Source organism: Panthera onca, chromosome E1, assembly GCF_046562875.1.
Source record: "Panthera onca isolate mPanOnc1 chromosome E1, mPanOnc1 haplotype 2, whole genome shotgun sequence".
Lineage (NCBI taxonomy): Eukaryota > Metazoa > Chordata > Mammalia > Carnivora > Felidae > Panthera > Panthera onca.
The window spans coordinates 27,003,095-27,022,919 of NC_138352.1; the positions used below are offsets into that span (position 1 = coordinate 27,003,095).

The 19,825-nt window shown below is 55.9% G+C and overlaps 3 protein-coding genes across 6 annotated transcripts in view; 1 reads left to right on the plus strand and 2 right to left on the minus strand.

The window, feature by feature from the left end:
* RNF112 (ring finger protein 112) overlaps window positions 1-14,391 on the minus strand; it is a 30,328-nt gene extending 15,937 nt beyond the window's left edge. For both annotated transcript variants that reach the window (XM_060647145.3, XM_060647144.3), the window contains exon 1: window positions 14,314-14,391. In XM_060647145.3, the coding sequence (XP_060503128.1) occupies window positions 14,314-14,357 (44 nt within the window). In that variant the 5' untranslated portion in view covers window positions 14,358-14,391. The remainder of the gene's footprint in view (window positions 1-14,313) is intronic.
* MFAP4 (microfibril associated protein 4) lies at window positions 10,820-14,073 on the plus strand. Its single transcript, XM_060647150.3, has 6 exons — window positions 10,820-10,932; window positions 11,257-11,335; window positions 11,577-11,731; window positions 12,224-12,320; window positions 12,419-12,601; window positions 12,997-14,073. Exons 1-6 carry the CDS (start codon window positions 10,927-10,929, stop codon window positions 13,242-13,244), a joined length of 768 nt encoding a protein of 255 aa, XP_060503133.1. The 5' UTR covers window positions 10,820-10,926; the 3' UTR covers window positions 13,245-14,073.
* Window positions 14,196-19,809, minus strand: MAPK7 (mitogen-activated protein kinase 7). 3 transcript variants are annotated; one of them, XM_060647143.3, is made up of 7 exons: window positions 19,711-19,809; window positions 18,908-19,144; window positions 17,842-18,007; window positions 16,139-17,217; window positions 15,382-16,031; window positions 14,831-14,964; window positions 14,196-14,684 (listed from the first exon to the last, which is right to left on the minus strand). In XM_060647143.3, exons 2-7 carry the CDS (start codon window positions 19,137-19,139, stop codon window positions 14,531-14,533), a joined length of 2,415 nt encoding a protein of 804 aa, XP_060503126.1. In that variant the 5' UTR covers window positions 19,140-19,144; window positions 19,711-19,809; the 3' UTR covers window positions 14,196-14,530. The 3 variants fall into 3 exon arrangements, with proteins under 3 accessions (XP_060503126.1, XP_060503124.1, XP_060503122.1); XM_060647141.3 differs by lacking the exon at window positions 19,711-19,809 and adding an exon at window positions 19,550-19,637; XM_060647139.3 differs by lacking the exon at window positions 19,711-19,809 and adding an exon at window positions 19,437-19,630.
* Window positions 19,810-19,825: the final 16 nt, after the last annotated feature.

Sequence of the window (19,825 nt, forward strand, 5' to 3'; positions counted from 1 at the left end):
ACTTCTCCCTCACCGGGCATACTGAGGCAGTGCCCCTTTCTCCCTGCCAGAGGGGAGCCAGAGAAAGCCAGCTCAGATAGGTTTAAATAGGACGCAGTGTCTCACAACATAACTAGACATTTTCCAGGTTTCGTTTGAAAATCACTGATCACACTGACGCGTGGTCTGCAGACCCAGAGGGGGTCCCACCGGACCGGCCAAGAGGGTCATTGGCTTCGCACGGCACAGAAATCAACCGTGGGCCAAGAGGAAATGAGAACACAGCCTGTGAAAGTTGTAGAGGGAGTGCAGAGACAGACAGGGTGTCTGGGAGACTCAGAAAGAAGAGGGAGTCTTTTTACTGAAGACGGAGGTGCACGCGTCCTCTCAGCAATCCAGGAACAAAGGTCACTTGGTCACTCCTTCGATGTTATCTATTGTGCTGAGAGACTCCGGAGAAATCATGAACTCCCTGACCCTCACAAGGGGAACATACATTATCTGCTCTACAAGGCATATGTAAGGTGGGGGTGCAGGTCATAGCGAGAACAGGGGCAGGAAAAAGGGGAAAGAAAAAAATTAGCTTTTCTGCATGGGGTCCCTCCAGTTTCTCTGTCTCAATACCAAGAATCAGGAAGATCTCACCATGAATGAAAAGACCAATCAATAGAGGCTGACAGAGATGTTAGAACTACCTGAAAAGATTAAAAAAAAAATTTTTTTTAATGTTTATTTGTGAGAGAGAGAGACAGAGTGTGAGTCAGGGAGGAGCAGAGAGAGGGAGACACAGAATCCGAAGCAGGCTCCAGGCTCTGAGCTGTCGGCACAGAGCCCGACGCGGGGCTCAAACTCACGAAACGCGAGATCATGACCTGAGCTGAGGTCGGACGCTTAACTGACTGAGCCACCCAGGCACCCCTAAAAAAGTTTTAATGCTTATTTTTGAGAGACAGAGAGAGCATGAGCAGGGGAGGGGCAGAGAGAGACAGAGACCCAGAATCAGAAGCAGGCTCCAGGCTCTGAGCTGTGAGCACAGAGCCCGACTCAGTGCTTGAACTCACAAACCTTGAGATCACGATCTGAGCCGAAAGTCGGACGCCTAACCAACTGAGCCACCCAGGCACCCCACTACCTGAAATGCTTTTAAAGCAGCCATGATAAAATGCTTCAACAAGCAATTACAAACACACTTGAAACAAATGAAAACCTCACTTTTCTCACTTTGGTGAGAAAGCCTCACCAAAAAAGATAAAAGCTGTAAAGAAGAATCAGATGGAAATCTTAGACCTGAAAAATACAATAACAGAAATATAAAGCTCAGTGGGTGGGCTCAGCAGCAGAATGGATGGGACAAAGGCAGACCAGTGACAACTCACAGAAAAAAAAGATGGGAAAAAAAAATTTAAGAGTCAGGGACCCATGTAACTGTAACAAAAGATCTAACATTTATGTCATAGGAGTCCTAGGAGAGGAGGAGGGAGGGGCAGAAAAGGTACTCAAAGAAATAATGGCTGAAAACCTCCCAAATTTGACAAGAGGCATAAACCTACAGATTAAAGAAGATGAGCAAATCTCAAACAGGACAAACCCCCCCAAATTCTAGGCAAGACAGTTCATAATTAAACTTCTGAAAACTGAAGAGAAGAAAAAAATATTTAAAGCAGCCAGAGAAAAACAACACATATCTACAGGAGAAAACAATTCAAATGACAGCAAATTTCTCTTCAAAAGCCATGGAGGCAGAAGAAAGTGACACAGTATGTTTTCAGGAAGGAAAAGATCTCCAGGAGCAAGGGGTTTCACTGGAGAATTCTACCAAACTTTTAAAGAATAAGTAACATGAATTTTATACAATATCTCCCAGGAAAATGGAAGGAGGAGGAACCATTTCCCAATTCATTTATAAATGTTTTTAATGTTTATTTATTTTTGAGAGAGAGAGATATGACGTGATCAGGGAAAGGGCAGAGAGAGAGGGAGACACAGGATCTGAAGCAGGCTCCAGGCTCCGAGCTGTCAGCACAGAGCCCGACGCGGGGCTTGAACTCAAGAACCATGAGAGCATGACCTGAGCTGAAGTCAGACACTTGACCAACTGAGCACCCAGGCGCCCGATTCTATTGTTTTTACCAAACGATCTTCAGGAAGAAGGCTCTTGAATACGGAGGGCACTTCACAGTTTACAAAGCGACGTCACTTTTGCTCCAGGCTTACAGCCCTCCTGTGCTATGAGCTGACCCCCAACACCAGCTCTCCCTTTCTCACCCTTCCCTCCGCCAGGCCCTTGGACTCCCCATCCCCTCCCGGAAACCCCTCCATGGCTCTGCTCCTTCCTTCTTGGGACCCCAGAACCCAGACTTCTTTCCTTTAGCAGGTGTTAGCATCTGGAGGGAAAGCTGCCCCCACCCTGCCCATCAGCACCTCAAGGTGGCTCTCCAGTGTTTGCCAGGTGCCAGGGGACAGGCTCAGGGCCAGCTCCCGTCCTCAGGGAGCTGACGGGCAGGCAGGTACGGGAAACAAAGCGACAGAAGCCAGGACCTGGCTGACCAGGCACTGTGGGGCAGGCACCACGGAGAGTGCTGTGTGTACCCGCAAGGGCCTGTGTCATGCCAGCCGCCTGGGGCCCTAAGAAGCCTTCCTCACCCTCCATGGGCTGGGAGTCTCTGTCTTCTTCCATACTTGGATCTCCCTCTAACCACGGCCTCACTGAATGTGGCCTGGCCTGCTCCCACACGTGTCCCACGTACCTAATGTCCTCCTGTCCCATGGGATCACAAATCTCTTGGGGCTCCCAGAAACATGGGAAAAGAACGGGCTTCAGGTTCAAGCCCCGGTGCCGCCACCTCTTTGAGCATCAGCTTCTTCATTGATAGGAGGCAGAACATTGTGCCAACAGCAAGAAATGCTTTAAAATCAAACGAAATACGCAAATAGTCCGGGGGGGGGGGGGGGTGGTTAAATCTGGTGGATTTATCTCTCACATTCGTTTCCTCTTCCTTCCAAAATCCACCGAAAATACAGGAAGGAAATGCAAAAAGTTACAGCTTCTCAAGTAGCCCTGCTCTGTCCATTTCTGTAGTTTGTTTCTTTCTTGTGGAAAAACAGAAACAAAATACCTCCAACTGGTTGTGCTACTATAGTGAGGTTTCCTGTTCTATGGAGGATACACCTTCTGACCCGTCACCCACAGCAAGGCCCAGCCCCACCGGGGTCCACAGAGCTTCCTAACAGGTTCCAGAGCCTTCTCCCAAATTTGAACAAATCAGCAGCAGGTGTTTGAAGAAAGCCTCAAACACATGAGACGGCCACCAAGTCAAATAAGCAAAATGGAGGAGGGGCACCTGGCTGACTCAGTCGGTGGAACGTCTGACTCTTGATTTTGGCGTGGGTCATGATCTCGTGGCCATGGGATCGAGCCCCACATCAGACTCTGCACTGAGCATGGAGCCTACTTAAGATTCTCTCTCCCTCTCTCTCTGCCCCTCTCTCCAGCTCACACGCACACTCTCCTTCAAAATAAGTAAACATTTAAAGAATGGAGGAAGTAGAGATAACTCAGGAAACGGAAGAAAACCTCACAGTTGTGATTGATATCTCCAAAGAAGAGAAGATGCACATTCATAAAACACAACAAAACAAAGCAAAACCAAAAACATTGCATGCGTTAAAAAGGAGCAATTGACTCAACAGCACGAAAACAACCTGATTTAAAAATGGGCAAAAGATCTGAAGAGATGCCTCACCAAAGAACACATGCAGATGAGGTGGCTGGGTGACTCAGCTGGTTGAGCATCTGACCGGCTCAGGCCACGACCTCACAGTTCATGAGTTCAAGTTCCGTATCTCGTGAGTTTGGGCCCCGCTTTGGGTGAGCATGCTTCTCTGTCCCTCGTGAGGTTCTCTCCCTCTCTCTCCTCCCTCAGTCACTTGCACCCCGTCGCTCTCGAAAAATAAAATACAATAAAAGTTTTTTAAAAGACATGCACATGGCAAGTAAGCATGTGGAAAGGGGCCCCACATCACATGTCGTTAGGGAATTGCAAATTAAGACAACAAAACCACAAAAGCCAAAATACCGACAACACCAAATGCTGGCAAGGATGTGGCACGACAGGAACTCTCAATCATTGCTGGTGGGAGTGCAAAGGGGTGCAGCCACTGGGGAAGACAGTTCAGCCGTTTCTTACGTTGCTAAACGTACGTACTCTTTATCATATGACCCAGCGACCACACTCCTTGCTAGTCACCCAAACATAGCAGCTTCGTTCACCACTGCCGACACCTGGAAGCAGCCGAGGTGTCCTTCTGTAGGTGAGTGGGTACACTGTGGTCCATCAGACAACGGAATATTATTCAGCACTACAAAGAAACGAGCTACCAAGCCACGAGAGGCAGCGAAGAACCTTAAATGTGCATCACTAAGTCAGAGAGGTTCCTCTGAGAAGGCTACGTACTGTATGATCCCAATTACGTGATACTATGAAAAAGTCAAAGCTATGGAGACGGTAGAAATATCCGCGGTTGCCGGAGGGGTACGGGGACGAATCTGTGGATCACGGAGGGTCCTTAGGGCAGTAAACTATTCTATATGATGCTTAGTGGTGGGATGTGGTTATACATCCATCCAAACCCATAGAATGTACGACACCGAGAGGGAGCCCTGTATGAACTATGGACTTGCGGTGACGACGTTGTGTCAATGAAGGTTCACCCACTGTAACAAATGTCCCACTCTGCTAGGGGATGCTGATCGTGCATGTGTGGGGGCAGGGGCTACATAGGAAACCTCGGTACCTTCCTCTCAGTTTTGCCGTGAACGTAAAAGTCTTCTAAAAAATAAAGACTACTGGGGCACCTCGGTGGCTCAGTCATTAAGCATCTGACTTTGGCTCAGGTCATGATCTCACACAAGTTCAAGTCCAACATTGGGTAAGCACGAGCCCCACTCTGGGTAAAACACAAGCCCTGCTTTGGGTGAGCCCCACTCTCTCTCTCCTTCTCTCTCTCTCTGTCTGCCCCTCGCAGGATTCTCTCTCTCTCTCTCTCTCTCTCTCTCTCTGCTCCCTTGCTCACTTGCACCCCCCTCTCTTAAAAAAAAATAACTAAAATAAAATAAAGACTATATTTTTTAAAGGAGCGGGTAGATTTTATGATATGTAAATTATACCCCAAATAAAGCCTTAAAACAAGAGGGACCTGGAAAATAAAAATAACATGAAAAGCTAATATTGTAGTCAATAGGAATGTTGGACATTAAGGGTGTGCTCCAGAAATTAGAATTAAAAACACAGAGATGAAAAATGTCAGACAAAAGAACAAATACAGGATTGATTTGGGAGGTCCAGCATCTAACTAGTAAAATTATAAGAAAGAGAACAGAGGGGTGCCTGGCTCAGTCGGTGAAGCGTGAGACTCTTGATCCTGGGGTCATGAGTTTGAGCCCTACACTGGGTGCAGAGATTACTCAAGAATAACATTTTTAAAGCTAAAAAGAGAGAGAACAGAGAAAATGGAGAACAGGCAACAGAGCCGAACATTCTCAGAATGAGGACACAGCCTCCAGTGTGGAAGGGCCCCCAAGTGGCCACACAATGAAACGGAAAAGACCCACCAGAAGGACTCAAACACCAGGGTGGGAATGCTGTTTTTCAAGGAAGGGCCTTTCAGCACACCTTTTTCCCAACTATGCCTATGCATTCCTTTATCATATTTTATTTTATTTTTAAAAAAAATTTTAACGTTTATTTATTACTGAGAGGCAGAGAGAGCGAGCGAGCAGGGGAGGGTCAGAAAGAGGAGGAGACACAGAATCTGAAGCAGGCTCCAGACTCTGAGCTGTCAGCACAGAGCCTGACGTGGGGCTTGAACTCACAAACCATGAGATCACGACCTGAGTCGAAATCGGACACTTAACCGACTGAGCCACCCAGGCGCCCCTCCTTTATTTTAAGAAAGGAAGACCAACCTATCACCTGTATGTTTTCCCTGGTAGGCAGCATGCACACCTCTCTCCCACCAAAATAAAATCAAGCCCCCAGGTTACATAAATCCCAGGGGGCAAACAGGAGACGCAAGATCATGCCTCAACACACCCCAGTTCCAAAGGCCTCAGGGTCCGCTTCGAGTGACCTGGCCTGGCATTCGATTCCCTCCGCATCTCCAACCTGCTTTACTCTTGGCCACCCTCTGAGCTCCATCAACTGAACTTGCCCCAAACTACCAAGAAAAGCGGGGAGAGGCACCAAGTGCTTCCTCATTGCCCCCTTGACAAAGAGGGAAAATACGGGGAGGGAAGCGTCCCCCACCACAAAAGCGACGGCAGACCTGGGACCCCGAGTCAGCCGTCACCCCTTCTCACCATGGCCTTCCTTCCCACCCCTCCTCTGCTTTCTTTTTCACTATGCTCATCATTTCACGTTGTCATTTTTTCCCCCTCTAGCTCCAGGAGGGCTGAAAGTCATGTCTGTCCGCAGCTGCCTACATAGGGATTAAAGGATGCCTGATGTGTCCTAGAGGTGCTCAAGGGACACTACATCCTTGTCCTGCCAGTGACCCTGAGGGCCCCAGCCCTCTTCCCAACAGCCCCTCCCCCTGCTGCAGTAGCGGCCCTTTGCAGCCGCTCAGCCAGGGTCTCTCCTACAGGCAGCCTCACCCTTCTTGGAGCCCCCTCGCATGGCCCGAGTTGGGGGACACACCCTCTCCCCTCCTTGAGTGCCCTCTGCTCCTAGGAGTTCCCTTCAAAAACTCCCCTCCTCAGCCCTCTCCCGGTTCAGGCTGAAGGCTGGGTGATGAGCCGAGGAGCAGTTAGGAAAGTCCTATGGAGACACGATGCCCGGCACCCACAGACAGTGTGGGGGGTCTTGTCTTTGGCTGTTGTCTTAAGACAGTCCACGGGAGCTGGGCTTTCAGAACAAAACCTAAGAAAGCCCTGGTGTCCGTCAGGGTCCTGGCAAGAAACAAAGGCAGCCTCAGCTTTTGTTTGTAAGGGAATTTAATGGACTACTTACTTGGGCGTTGGGCATTAAGGAAGCCACCCTGGGACTAGCAGTGGTGGGGGCCTTAGCATCCCAGGCGGCAGGGGTAAGGGGAAGATATGGAGTTATCAGGGCCAGTGAAGGGGGTTATGGCAAGAGCTATAATTGGAGGTGGGGAGGCGGGCACAGCCATTGCTGAAACCACAGTCCTAGGCAGGGTGGGAGCCAGGGACAAACACCCCAACCTCCCTCTTCTTCCACCTCCTGTTGGTGCCTCCCACTGGCCGAAACCAGCCAGAAGCCAGGGGCCACGGGAACCCAGTGATGAGGAGGTGGAGGGGCAAATGCCAAGTGGGTAGGCAAGCGACCGAAGCAAGGCCAGTGGGACGGGTGCTCCCCACCTCCTGGCTTGCAGGCTGACCAAGACCCGGCCTGTCCAGGGAGCAGCGCCACCCTGACAGACTGTCCCCACTACAAGACCACCACTGAGGACCTTGGAGCAGCCTGAGCAACCACTGGTCCCCAGTCTTGCTAGTTCTCCACAATTCCAAGGCCCCGAAAGCCTTCCAACAAAGTTGGTCAGGGTTGGCGTCTGCTGCTGGCCGTGAAAAAGCCCTAATGTAAACATCTTCACTCATGAGAAGGGGTCTTTTTCAAGCAGATCGTGGGCACAGAAAACCAATTGCCAAGAGGTGCTGAGAACCAAGCTCAGGGCTTTGCAGCCCGAGCCAGAGCCTATGTGACTCAGCACCGTGCTTGCAACGCCACCACCAACCAGCCAGAGGACCAGAAGTCAGATGCCTCGGGGGTCACTACCGCCCCAAGAGTGAATTCTTCAATCTCTTGCTTCTTAAACCAAGCTCTCCCTAAACAAAGCCCAGGGCAATGCTTTTGGTTGGCTGAACCGAGGTCAGGTGCCCTCAACAGAACCGCAAGGAAGGCTGGGAGAGCAAGCACAGGTATTCCAGGTGTGTGTGTGGGGGGGAATCCCCCAAACACGGGAAGAAGGTTCCCACGGTGGGCGGCCCACGAATATGCCCACTGACCAGTACACGTGCCTTGTCAAATGTCAGAGTATTTCCTTCAGACGGCAGCTTCAGAGAGGTGTTCCTGACTCTTGGTATGTACCAAGCCTCTTTCTCTGGAAGGTTCAACGAATTCCCGACCACATCCAGTGAACAGAGTGCCTGCTTTGCCACACCTACATATGTTCTTGTGAAGTTAAAAAAAAAAAAAAAAGGCAAAATATGACTGATGCCTCCCTGCTTAATTTTTTCTGCCTACTTTTTTTTTATTAGTTGTATTCTACTACATATTTTATTATTTGTTTTGATGACTGATTTTTCATGATTTTCCTATTTGTAGCCTGTGCTAAAATTAGCTGGCATTTGCTGAAAGGAGAGATGTATTAGGATTAGATTCAGCTGTGTGTAACAGGAGAAAAACAACGGAGGCTTAAGCTAGATAAAAGTTTCTTTCTCTCGCACGTAAATGAGGCTTAGGGAAGGGCAGTCCAGAGCTTGGCCTTGGACCCACTCCACGAAGTCCTGAGGGACCCAACTCCTCCCTGATCATGCTCCACCATCTCTCTCTCTCTCTTTTTTCTTCTTCTTTTTTTTTTTCTTTTTTGAGTGCTCTCTACACCCAACGTGGAGCTCAAACTCACAACCCCGAGGTCAAGAGTTGGATGCTCTACCAAATGAGCCAGCCAGACACACCCACCTTCTGCCATCCCTTGACGGGGCCTCATCCTCACTGGCCAAAGAGGTGGCTGGAGCTCCAGCCATCGTGCCCGGCAACAGGGCAAACGGCAGGAAGACGGAGTAGCTCCCTGACTTTACAAAGGACTGAGGGAACGATGGAGGGTGTGGAGAGGCAGGCAACTATCTCTTCCACAGGCAAGGATAAAAATCACATGGAAGGCACACCGTTCACCTGAGATCACAATTGTGACGTTAACGATGATAACTAAAATTTCTTACTTACCGATTGTAGGTAGAGTCACGCATCGTGGGTATCGTGGCATATGGTATATAGGCACTTGTTATAGATTACTTCTTAGCACAGCCCTGGGAAGGAGATACTATTACTATCCTCATTTTACAAAGGGGGAAACTGAAGCAGAGAGCACTTGCCCAAGGTCTCCCAGCTAACAGGTGGCACAGCCGGGATCTGAAAGCTGGCAACCTGGCTCCAGGGCACGACACAGCTAGGGGGAGAGACAACTCTTACCGGCAATTACACAGCCGAAGTCAAGGAAGCCAACTGGGCTCATCCAAGGGGCTTACTGACTTAGGAGAGGGGACCTGGGCCAGAGCCCTTTCTTACTCTGTGCCTCTGGATACCTCATTTGTTCATCCACTCCACAGAGGCTCCTGTATAACCACGTTAACATCTGCAATGAGCTAATGCCGGTGTTTGCCACTCCTTAAGGGCAGAAACTGTGTCCCCAACAGCCAGCACAAAGTGGGTGCTCAAAAGATATTTGATCTGTGACCGAACACACATGCCAGTCTGTGATGTGTGCAAAGCGTGCAGGAATGACACTGACCTGGCCCGTTTGCACCCGTGACCTGGTAGAGAAGACTCTACCGGGTGGGCCCCTCAAGGAACAACTGAGTGGGCAAAGGGGGCGGAGGGGGGGGCTCCACGGCGAGAAATCTGGTGTGGCCAGATTGTACTTGAGGAGTCACAGGCAGTCAGGGGATGAGGTCCTTAAGGTAAGTCTAAGCCGGGACTTAAAATTCCTCTCAAGTCCAAGGTGAGCAACAGTCTCAGCCCTGAGGCGATAGGGAACCACCAGAGGCTTTAAGCAGGTGATGACAAAGCAGCCCTCCAGAAAGATTGTGCTGGCAGCCTGCGCAGAGGATGGAAGGAAGGGGAGGGAACGGAAGCAGGGGCATCCATGAAGAGGCTGGGGGTGACGAGCACCTGGGAGGGCTTGAAGGACGCCTGGAACCTAAATGGAGAAAGGAGCAGGTGGGCCCCAGGAATGCTTGGGAGGCGGACAGGAGGACACCCGGGCTCAATGGGGGCGAGGAGGCAAGAGGCAGGCTTTCAGGGCTGAGAAAATGAGACACTACTTAAGAGGGGTCTAGTGGGGAGGCTGAGGTGGGATGGGGGCTGAGGTAAAAGGTTTGGGAGAAGGAAGGGGGGTGGGGTGAGGTGAAGAGAACAAGAGGCCCCTCGCTCAGTGCGCTCAGTGCAGGAGCCAGACGGATCCCCGGGGAACACTGTGGGAGGGGAAAGGAGGGGGCCTGAGGGGCCAGAGCAAGGGGGGCTGGGAGGGGGCTGGAGAGGGGCCCTGGCTTGAGCTGGGGCAGACAGCAGTTGGACGCCTGCAGGCTGTGCTCATGGCTCAGAAATGTCCCAGCCCTGCCAGGAGACGGCCCGGCCCCCGCTGCCCCTATCCCCCTCCAGCCCCAGACAGGCTCCCACATCAGGAGCTCCTAAGCTGCCTCTCCAGCCCTCTGCTCCCCCATAACGGGCCTCCCCTCCCCAGAACCCAGGCATGCCCACACCCTCCCCACCACTCCTTAGCCTTCCCCCAAAGGCTGATGAAACACAGGCCGGGGAAGAAAATAAACAGACATCTGGGGGGTGTGTGTGTTGGGGGGGGGGGGGACATTGGGAAGCAGGGGATGGGCTGGGGGTACCAGGTCCAGGGGGTGGGTGGTAGAGGGGCTCCAGGGAGCGGGGTGACTCAGCAGGGAGTGAACTCCCCAGTAATCTACCCCTGACAGGCCTAATGAGACGCAGGTGGTCCCCTGGCCCGGGCCCCACATCCCCTGGCCCCCCTGACCATGAAAGCAGATGCTGGTTCAGAGCCGGGGAGGGGTGAGGGGGGCTCTGCAGCTACAGGGGGCGGGGCCAGGGCGGCTGGCCAGGGCCCAGCACATAACTCTGGGCGGGTGCAGTCTGGGGCGCAGTCTGGGGCAGCAGACACCCAGCCGCTCCGAGCCGAACTGGCAGCATGAAGGTACCGGGCCCGGGGCAGGGGACTCACGGCACCGGGGGCCCGAGCCCCCTTGGGGGAAGAGGGCCCTTACCAGAGAGGGGGCTATGAAGGCACAGGACATTCCTGTGATCCAGGGGAGACTCTTAAGCTGTGAGGCCCCGGGCCTGTCCCAGAGCGTGGTGTTCCTCTGGCGGGGAAAGAGGGGCCAGAGGGGGAAGGCAAGGGGCTCCTGGCAGGGGGTGGTCTGCTTGAGGGACCGGTGCAGAGAACGCAAGGAGCTCTGGGGCTGGTTGCGGGGGGTGGGGGGGGGGGCTGCGGTGAGGTGACCCTGTCGTCCTGTCCCAGGCCCTCCTGGCCCTGCCGCTGCTGCTGCTTCTCTCCACGCCCCCCTGCGCCCCCCAGGCCTCTGGGATCCGGGGAGACGGTAAGCAGCCCGGCCAGCAGGCTGGGCGAGGAGAAAGTACTCTGAGCCGTCATTTCTGGGAGCCGGGATGCCATCCCCTCCTCTACAGCACGGGGCAGGTGGAGGTGATCTTTGAGCATCCCCCCTGCCCCACCCTGGAAGAAATGCCGTGATTGCTTGTGCCCCTAGGAACGGGGGCAAGCTGCGGGGTGCCGGGTATGCCTTGGTCTCCTCTCCTCACCCTCCCCGCCCCTGCCCCCAGCTCTGGAGAAGTTTTGCCTTCAGCAGCCCCTGGACTGCGATGACATCTATGCCCAGGGCTACCAGGAGGACGGCGTGTACCTCATCTACCCCTCGGGCCCCAGCGTGCCCGTGCCTGTCTTCTGTGACATGACCACCGGGGGCGGCAAGTGGACGGTGAGTGGGAGGAAGGAACGGAGGCCAGGTTCTTGCCCCGGCTGCGTGACCGAGCTTCACCTCCGGGAGCTTCGGTTTTGTCATCTCTAATGGGGTCACGATATCCGCGGTGTAGCTTGTGAGGCGCCGCCAACACTGAATTCCAGGTGCCTGAGGCAGGCTAGTGCCTGTATCCTCACAATAATCCTGGGAGAAAGGTACCTTCTATAGAGGAACTGGAGCCCAGAGAGGTGAAGTCATTTGCCCAAAGTGACACAGCCCACACTGGAACTCACTGCCAGCTGCCTGAACTCTAGAATGACTTACTCCCCCTCTTAACCCTTCCCTGGCACTCGGGAGCTGCTCACCGAGGGGCCTGGTGCCAGCGTGTGCCTCGTGTTAGGTCCCAGTCTGGTCCTTTAACGAAGCCCCTCAGCACCACAGGGTCCGTGCCTGCGTGAGGCCCCCACCCCCTGGACTCTTGATCGTCCAGGCCTGTCCTCTGTGCTCCAGGTTTTCCAGAAGAGATTCAATGGCTCCGTGAGTTTTTTCCGGGGCTGGAATGACTACAAGCTGGGCTTTGGCCGTGCCGACGGGGAGTACTGGCTGGGTAAGGCGGGGGCAGGGGCGTCCGGTGGGCTGGGGGCCGCCCTGAGCCAGAGCTTTGCTGAGCAGCTGCCCCTCCCCCCACCCCCACCCCCTACCCAGGGCTGCAGAACCTGCACCTCCTGACGCTGAAGCAGAAGTACGAGCTACGAGTGGACCTGGAGGACTTTGAGAACAACACGGCCTCGGCCAAGTACGCCGAATTCTCCATCTCGCCCAACGCGGTCAGTGCTGAGGAGGACGGCTACACCCTCTACGTGGCAGGCTTCGAGGACGGCGGGGCAGGTACCCCCTGCTGCCGCCCTAACAAGGGGCTGTGGGGGGGGGGGCGGGGAGGCGGGGAGAAGGCAGGGCTGGCACTGCCCAGCTGGCTCCCAGCCCCTTCTGGGCCCCTCCCTCCCCGCTTGGCCCGAAAGGGCCCTGCTGGCTCCCACCCAGCTTGGGCCTCGGCCCTGGGACAAGCCGCGTCCCCTCACTCCAGGCAGCGCTGCGGGGAGCAGCTGTTTCCCTTCACTGCAGGAGCACAGCTACCCAACAGCGGACTCAGGGAGGGTGCCCCGTCCCGCCAGGCTGCCACGTGACACCTCGCGTAGCGTCCCCCGTCCCCACCATCCCCGTCCCCGCCAGCACGGGGCCCTGCACCCCGCCTCAGTGGCCCCATCCCTCCTCCCCTCCGCCAGGCGACTCCCTGTCCTACCACAGCGGCCAGAAATTCTCCACCTTCGACCGGGACCAGGACCTCTTTGTGCAGAACTGTGCAGCCCTCTCCTCGGGAGCCTTCTGGTTCCGCAGCTGCCACTTTGCCAACCTCAACGGCTTCTACCTGGGCGGCTCCCACCTCTCCTATGCTAATGGCATCAACTGGGCCCAGTGGAAGGGCTTCTACTACTCCCTCAAGCGCACCGAGATGAAAATCCGCCGGGCCTGAGGGGCTGGCCCCTGTCAGGCCCCGAGTTCCCCCTCCTAGCTGCTCCAGGTTTCCATGAGTGCTCCCTCTGCGCCCTGGCCTCACCCCTGCCTACTGCTCTCTTAGCACCTGCTTCTCACAGGGGATCTCGCGGCTCTCGCCCCAGCGGATCCCGTCGCCCCCAGGGTGTCCATCTCCAGGCCAGGCCTCTGTTCCCTTCGTCACAGGCCACGCGGCCAGCAGCTGACCCAGGCCTCCTCCAAAAGGCGCGGCCGTCCCGGCCCAGACCTGACTGGGCTCCGCGAGACTCTTCCTTGCCTCTGCCCTACCCCAAAGGCCGAACCGCTCTCCTCGGCTGTGGGCTTCCGCATTCCACCTCAGCCAGCTTCCTCACCGCGGGCTCCTCGGTCTGGAGCCACCCTAGTGTGCTAGACTGAGCTGGCGTAGCCTGACCGATACCCACGGCGTGAGCCAGGCTACCCACGTGTGGCCACTGCCGCCACAGCCCGGCGTTCCCCGCACCGTTCCGAGTATCTCCATCCTCCGCTTCCCTCCCACCGACTCATCCCCCAACGGTGAGCACCATGGACCCCCAGCCCCATCTCACTGTCATACTCAGCTTCCCCTACCTGCCTGTCCCGGCCCCCAGAGCCCAATGCCAAAACTGTATTTCAGCACAGTTACCGCATGCCGCTCGAAAACAGGTACAACCACGGTAGGCATAGACACAAGGTCCCCCACCCACCCCAGGGTTGAGGTTTGACCACATGAGGGGGCAGAGGACCACCTCCTGTGGGGCTGGAAGCAGGTGGGGAGCGAAGATCTCAATAAACCTCAGGATCTGAATGAACTGGTTTTGGCTGTTGTGCATGCAAGTGTTGTCTGCTCGGCCCCCAAACGTGGGGGGACCCAGCTCCCCCTTGCTCCCCTACTTACGACACCCTGCTCTCAACTCCAAAAAGACACCTAGAGTTAGGCACTAAAGGGAACCTTATATTTCACAGGCCTCATTTTGATGGCAAAAAGACTGTGTAATAATATTAATATAATAATAATAATAATAATAATAATAATAATAAAAATACAATACTGAAAAGGATCGCTCAAGGAGTAGAGGTTTCCTGATCCTTCCATGGCTTGGTGGTGGCTCAGGTGGCTGCTTAAGGCTGCAGAGTGTGTCTGAGATGAACCTGCAGAATAATCTAGCCAAGCTTCTGCTGCTGGGCCCAAGGCTCCATCCCTTGGAGACGTTTCTGTGAGTCTTGTAGCTGGGTCTGCCCCCCGCAGCAAGGCACGGGCCGTGGGCCTCAGGGCTCCTGGAGGTCAGGCAGGTCAGCCAGCAGCATTGGGGAGTCCATCTGGATCTCACGCTGCAGGGACTCAATGTCGGCAGGGTTCATGCCATGGCCCTCCAGCCAGTCAGCAAGCAGGGAGGCCGAGAGTGAGGCCGAGTCTGCCTGGCTGCGGGGATAAGGGAAGCAGGGAGAGTGGAGGGGAAAGGCACTGTTAGCCTAGGCTGGCTCCCTGCCCATCCCACAGGCGAGCTCCTCCTCCAACAGGAAACCCTACCCACAGCCCATTCCAGAAGCTCGGTCCTGCCATCTTACCCATCCTGTGGCCCGTCAGCCACGCCCATGTCGAAAGACTGGTTTAGGAATTCCTCCAGGTCAAAGCCAACACCATAGCCGGCCCCACTGCCCTTCGGAGTGCCCGAGAAGACCGGGGGCAAGGGGTCCTCCACCTGCAACGGATGATGGCAGGTTACGACACAGGCACCATCAAGAGCGGACAGACATCTACATAAGTCCGTCCTGATGCTGCCGGCGACTCTGCCTGGACACCTGTGGGAGATGACAGCACCACCCTTGACAATCCTTGACAATCATCGAGTGCTAATTAGGGACCAGCTTGGTCCAAGCCCTCTTCCCAGGAAGCATCTTATTTGTCCCCCGACAGCCTGCTTGTTGGCATTACGCTTCTTCTAAGAGCAAGAGAACAAGTTCAGAGATAAGCCCCATCTGCCACTCAGTTTTCATGGAATAAAGATACACCAAAGACTCTCCTATCTCCCATCCCCACCAAACAGCAAGGACTCCCCAGACCCATCTTCCCTGGGCCCAGATCCAGGAGAGCCCACAGCCCGGGCCCCGCCTCTCACCTGTGACTTGGACAACTGCTGGGTCACCAGGTTGACATCGGGCGATTCTGAGGTGGAGGGTTGAGGGGCCCCTCCGGGGTCTGGAGGGGGCGGGCCAGATGGGAAGTAAGGCAGAACACCTACGGAGCCGGGGCCAGGCAGCCCAGCGGGTGGCACAAGCGACTGGGGAGCCAGGAGGCTAGAGGCGGCATTCTGGAGTGGAGCAGGGCCAGGGACGGGCCCCGGAGGGCTGGCAGGGTGGGGAGCAGGGCCAGGGGGTGGGCAAGCAGGCTGCGGTGGGGGGCCAGAGGTGGAGCCTGCAGGTTGCGGTGGGGGGCCAGCCGGAGGACTGGTGGGCTGGGCTGGGGTGGGGGCCGGGACTGGGGCGTGGGCCGGGGCCGGTGTGGGGGCTGGGGGCCGGGCCATGCGAGTCCAGCGCTCCAACAGGCTGCGATCATTGTCACTGAGCACCAGCCCAGCCAGGGGATCAGTGGAGGGACCCCCAGAGGCCCCGGCCCCCCGCTCCTTGCGCTCCCGCTCCTGCCGCCGCTTCTCCCGCTCCTTGGCTCGCTCCTGCCGCCTCCGCCGCTTCTCCTCCCGCTCCCGCTGGCGCTCCTGGGCTGTCACCGGCTTCCGAGGCTCAGGAGCTTCCAGAGGAGCACTGGGGCCATCTGCAGAGAAGTTGGCAAGGGGAGGGTAAGAGTCTGTGGCCTGTCCAAGCTGGGAGTACCCCCTCTGCAGCCCCACTCCCTGGCCAGCCGCTGCCTCCACAAGGCACCTCGGAGTCGGCTCCGCAAGGACTTGAGCAGGGCAGCTTTGAGGGCCGCCTTGGTGTTGTCTGAGATGGCGCCCTCTTTCTTCGGAGGGGCTGGTTCACTGGCGGGCAGGGGTGGCTGCAGGGTCAGATCGATAGTGTCAGGTGCCGGGCCCGGACACGGCGGCGGGGCTGGCGGAGGGGACTCCATGGCACAGTCCCCGCTGGGAGCCCAGGGGCTGGGCATCTCAACGTCGGGGCAGCCAGGCTCACTGGCCACAGGCTGCAGGGAAGGCTGGAAGCGGATCTGCTGGCGGATGCCCTCGCGTCGCGCGTGGAAGTCCTCAATCTCAGCCACGATGGCCTCTTTAATGCGCTCCCGGGTGAGGGCTTCACGGTCAAAGGCGAAATCAAAAGGCGGGGCGCAGTCGGGCTCATCATCAGGATCGTGGTACTTGGCCAGGAAGGGGTGGCGAAGGGCAGCAGCTGCGGAGATGCGGGCGCTGGGCTCAAAACGCAGCATGCGCCCCAACAGTGAGAGGGCCTGGCGGTCAGCGCCCGGGTACACTGTCTCCCAGGGCACGGGCTGACGTGGCGGCAGGCTCTGGATATAGGCCCGCACCCTCTCGGCCCCGACGGCCTGAATCACGGCCGGCGATGGAGTACCCAGCACCATCATGATCAGCTGCAGTTGGTGCACATAATTTTTGCCTGGGAAGAGCTGGCGCCGGGCCAGCATCTCACCAAAGATGCAGCCCACAGACCACAGGTCGATGGCCTGCGTGTACTCATGCAGTGAGAGCATGAGCTCAGGAGCACGGTACCAGCGCGTGGCCACATACTCAGTCATAAAGTACTGGTGCTCAGCCGGCGAGGTGCACAGGCCGCGGGCCATGCCGAAGTCACCGATCTTGAGCTCACAATTCTCATTCACCAACAGGTTGGAGGGCTTGAGGTCGCGGTGGATGACCTGAGCCGAGTGCATGTACTTGAGGCCCCGAAGCAGCTGGTACAGGAAGTAGCGCACGTGCTCCAGAGTGAGTGGCTGGGAGGAATGGATGATCTGGTGCAGGTCGCTCTCCATCAGGTCCAGGACCACGTAGCTAGAGGGGGCAAGAAAGACGGGCATGGCTGCCTCGCCGGCGCGGCAGCCCCAGCCTGAGCCTCACTACTCCCTCCCAGCGCGACAGGTAATGGCCTCATCCTTGCACTCTGCAGGGGCCAATGGCATGGTATGAAGAGTCAGGATCTTCTCCAACTCTTCCATAACCTCAAGTGAAGTTAAATCATTTTTCTGTCTAGATCCAGTTTCCCCAGGGTTGGACTAAACCAGGGCTGGCCGACAGGTCTAGTTTGGGGGCCGTCTCCACTGTTTGGTGTGGCTGCTTGAAAGACTATGTGAAAACTGCGCAGGCTTGCCCGGGTTTTGTTAAGAAAGTGCTCTGTGATTGACCAGTGATATCTGCTATGAGAACAAAAGGGTGACGTTATCTCACGAAGGTCCCACGTCTCCCATCCCACATACCGAGATTTCATAAAACCGTAACGTCTGTACTCTTCACGAGTAATCACGGTTGTCCTGGGCAAAAGCCTAAGGGACACTGGTCCTGGAATCACGGGACATTTCCCAGCCTGCCTTCAGCTGCCCTTCGGAAACTTCAGCAACATGGCCCCGGCCTTCAGAAAAGGTCCCGCCTCTGCCTTTCTCTCCCATCCCCGCTCCTTACACAGATTTGAACTCCCCATAGGGCACCGTGGGCCTCAAGATGTCCTTGATGGCGATGATGTTGTCGTGCTTGAAGTGTTTGAGGATCTTCAGCTCCCTGAGGGTCCGCTTGGCATTGGTAACCACGTCAAAAGCATTAGGGATCTTCTTAATGGCCACCTGCTGGCCTGGGGAGCAGGGAAAAGGAAGATACCATGACGTACCTTAGAGTGGCTGCAGACTGGCAAAAGGCCACTCTCAGCATCTCCCGTCTTTTTTTTTTTTTTTTTTTAGTGTTTTATTTATTTTTGAGAGAGTGTGTGCAAAGGTGGGGGAGAGGCAGAGAGGGGGACAGAGGATCTGAAGCAGGCTCTGGCTTTTAGCACACGACCCTGTGCGGGGCTCCAGCTCACGAAACCGCGAGGTCATGATCTGAGCTGAACCCACTGAGCCACCCAGGCCCCCCAACATCTCCCTTCTAGAATGCGGTTACCATATACTGAATAACAACTACCCTATAACAAGAACCTACTATGTGCCAAGCCTTGTCCTAAGCACACATTATCAGATTTCCCCTTCACATCTATCCTGAGACAGATACTAGTAGTTCAATGTTGGACACGATAACCCCCCATAGTAACCTAGTTACCTGCTAGTAACTAGCTAGTTGTGCAGCTAATCAGTAGCAGAGCCTTGACTCTAAATAACCTGTGCTCGTTCTCCCTACCTACACTCTCTCTCCATCTCAGACCTCACCCATCCCACCACCAATTCCTTGCGCCAGTCTCTGGCTCCGCAACACTCTTCTCTTTTAGAAACCAAAGATGGGATCTCCATTCTGGTCTAACTGGTATTGTCATTTTTTTTTTTTTTTTTTTCTAAAGAAATAGGCAAAACCACCAATGGCAGCTCCCGAGAACTGTGCCCAACACAGAGCCTGGCACCCCAGAAGACACTTCATCGGTATTTGTTGCCTTCAGCCAGAATGTAGATCCCAGCTTTCCTGGCTGTTTGAGATGGAGCAGGTTTCTCACTCTCTAGGGAACCGGCTTCCAGATCTGTAAGCGGTTCACGATAGGGAAGCTCACCGGTGAGACGTCGGCGCGCTGAGGACACCACCCCATAGGCCCCGTTGCCTATGGTCTCAATGATCTCGTACTCGTCCCCCACGTCAAAGGTCACATCGAAGGAGCGCGCTTTCAGCAGGGCCAAGTTCTTGGCCGCTACACAGGCAGCGGTGTTGGTGGGTTCCGCCTTTACCGGCCCGGGCGGCTCCCCAGAGCCGTCCTCGCCTTCTTCCTCCTTCAGGGGTTCGGCCATGGCTTCTGTGCGGAGACGCTGGTGAGGAGGGGCCCGCCGCCCTCCCAGGCCTCAGTTTCCCCTCTATGAGGCTGGGGAGCAGTACCAGGGAGTTACCAAGTTCCCCAAGCCGACGGGGGCCAGGTAGGGAGCGAAAGAGAGCGGCTGGCACGCAGTCGTCGTCCCACACCCGGACTTGGAACCCAGAGCTCAGGTCCGGGGTGGAACGCAGGGTGGGAGGTGGGGGAGGCGCCGCCAGGCGCGGTCCAGGAAGAAAGGGAGGGGCGGGGCACTTCGCTTTTCTCGGTCAACACTCACCGAATGGCGCCCCACTCCGACACCTCCTCGGGGCCTTCGGAGGTCGCCGGTGCCCCCTGCCTCCCCGGTCTCCCGTCCCCCGTGGAGGGGTACTAAAAGAGTCGCTCGCTCACTTGTTTAAGGCCGCCGCCACCACCTCAGCGTCGTGCTCTGCCCAGCCGGTCCCCCCGCCCCGCCTCCCAAGACCACGCTCCCTCCAGCCTCTAGCCAATCGCTGGGCGGTCTCTGAGGAGGTTCCCACCCCTTCTACTGGCTGCGTCCAATCCGAACCCACCTGCAGAGGAAGCCACGCCTCCGCCCGCGCGCGCGCGCCGCTGTCCAGCTTGCCGGAGGGAGCCGCCCAAAGGGCTCTCGGCGCTTCGCAGGGGTGCACCCTCCGCCCAGCGCCG

Bases quoted from the DNA above. Each gene is read 5' to 3' on its own strand.
- MFAP4 (XM_060647150.3), top strand. The intron at 12,321-12,418 runs GTAAGGCGGGGG...CCCCCTACCCAG, and splicing joins CGACGGGGAGTACTGGCTGG to GGCTGCAGAACCTGCACCTC. The intron at 12,602-12,996 runs GTACCCCCTGCT...CCCCTCCGCCAG, and splicing joins CTTCGAGGACGGCGGGGCAG to GCGACTCCCTGTCCTACCAC.
- MAPK7 (XM_060647143.3), bottom strand. From the start codon at position 19,139: ATGGCCGAACCCCTGAAGGAGGAAGAAGGCGAGGACGGCTCTGGGGAG. The intron at 16,032-16,138 runs GTGCCTTGTGGA...ACTTCTCTGCAG, and splicing joins CTTGCGGAGCCGACTCCGAG to ATGGCCCCAGTGCTCCTCTG. The intron at 14,685-14,830 runs GTAAGATGGCAG...TTATCCCCGCAG, and splicing joins GCTGACGGGCCACAGGATGG to CCAGGCAGACTCGGCCTCAC.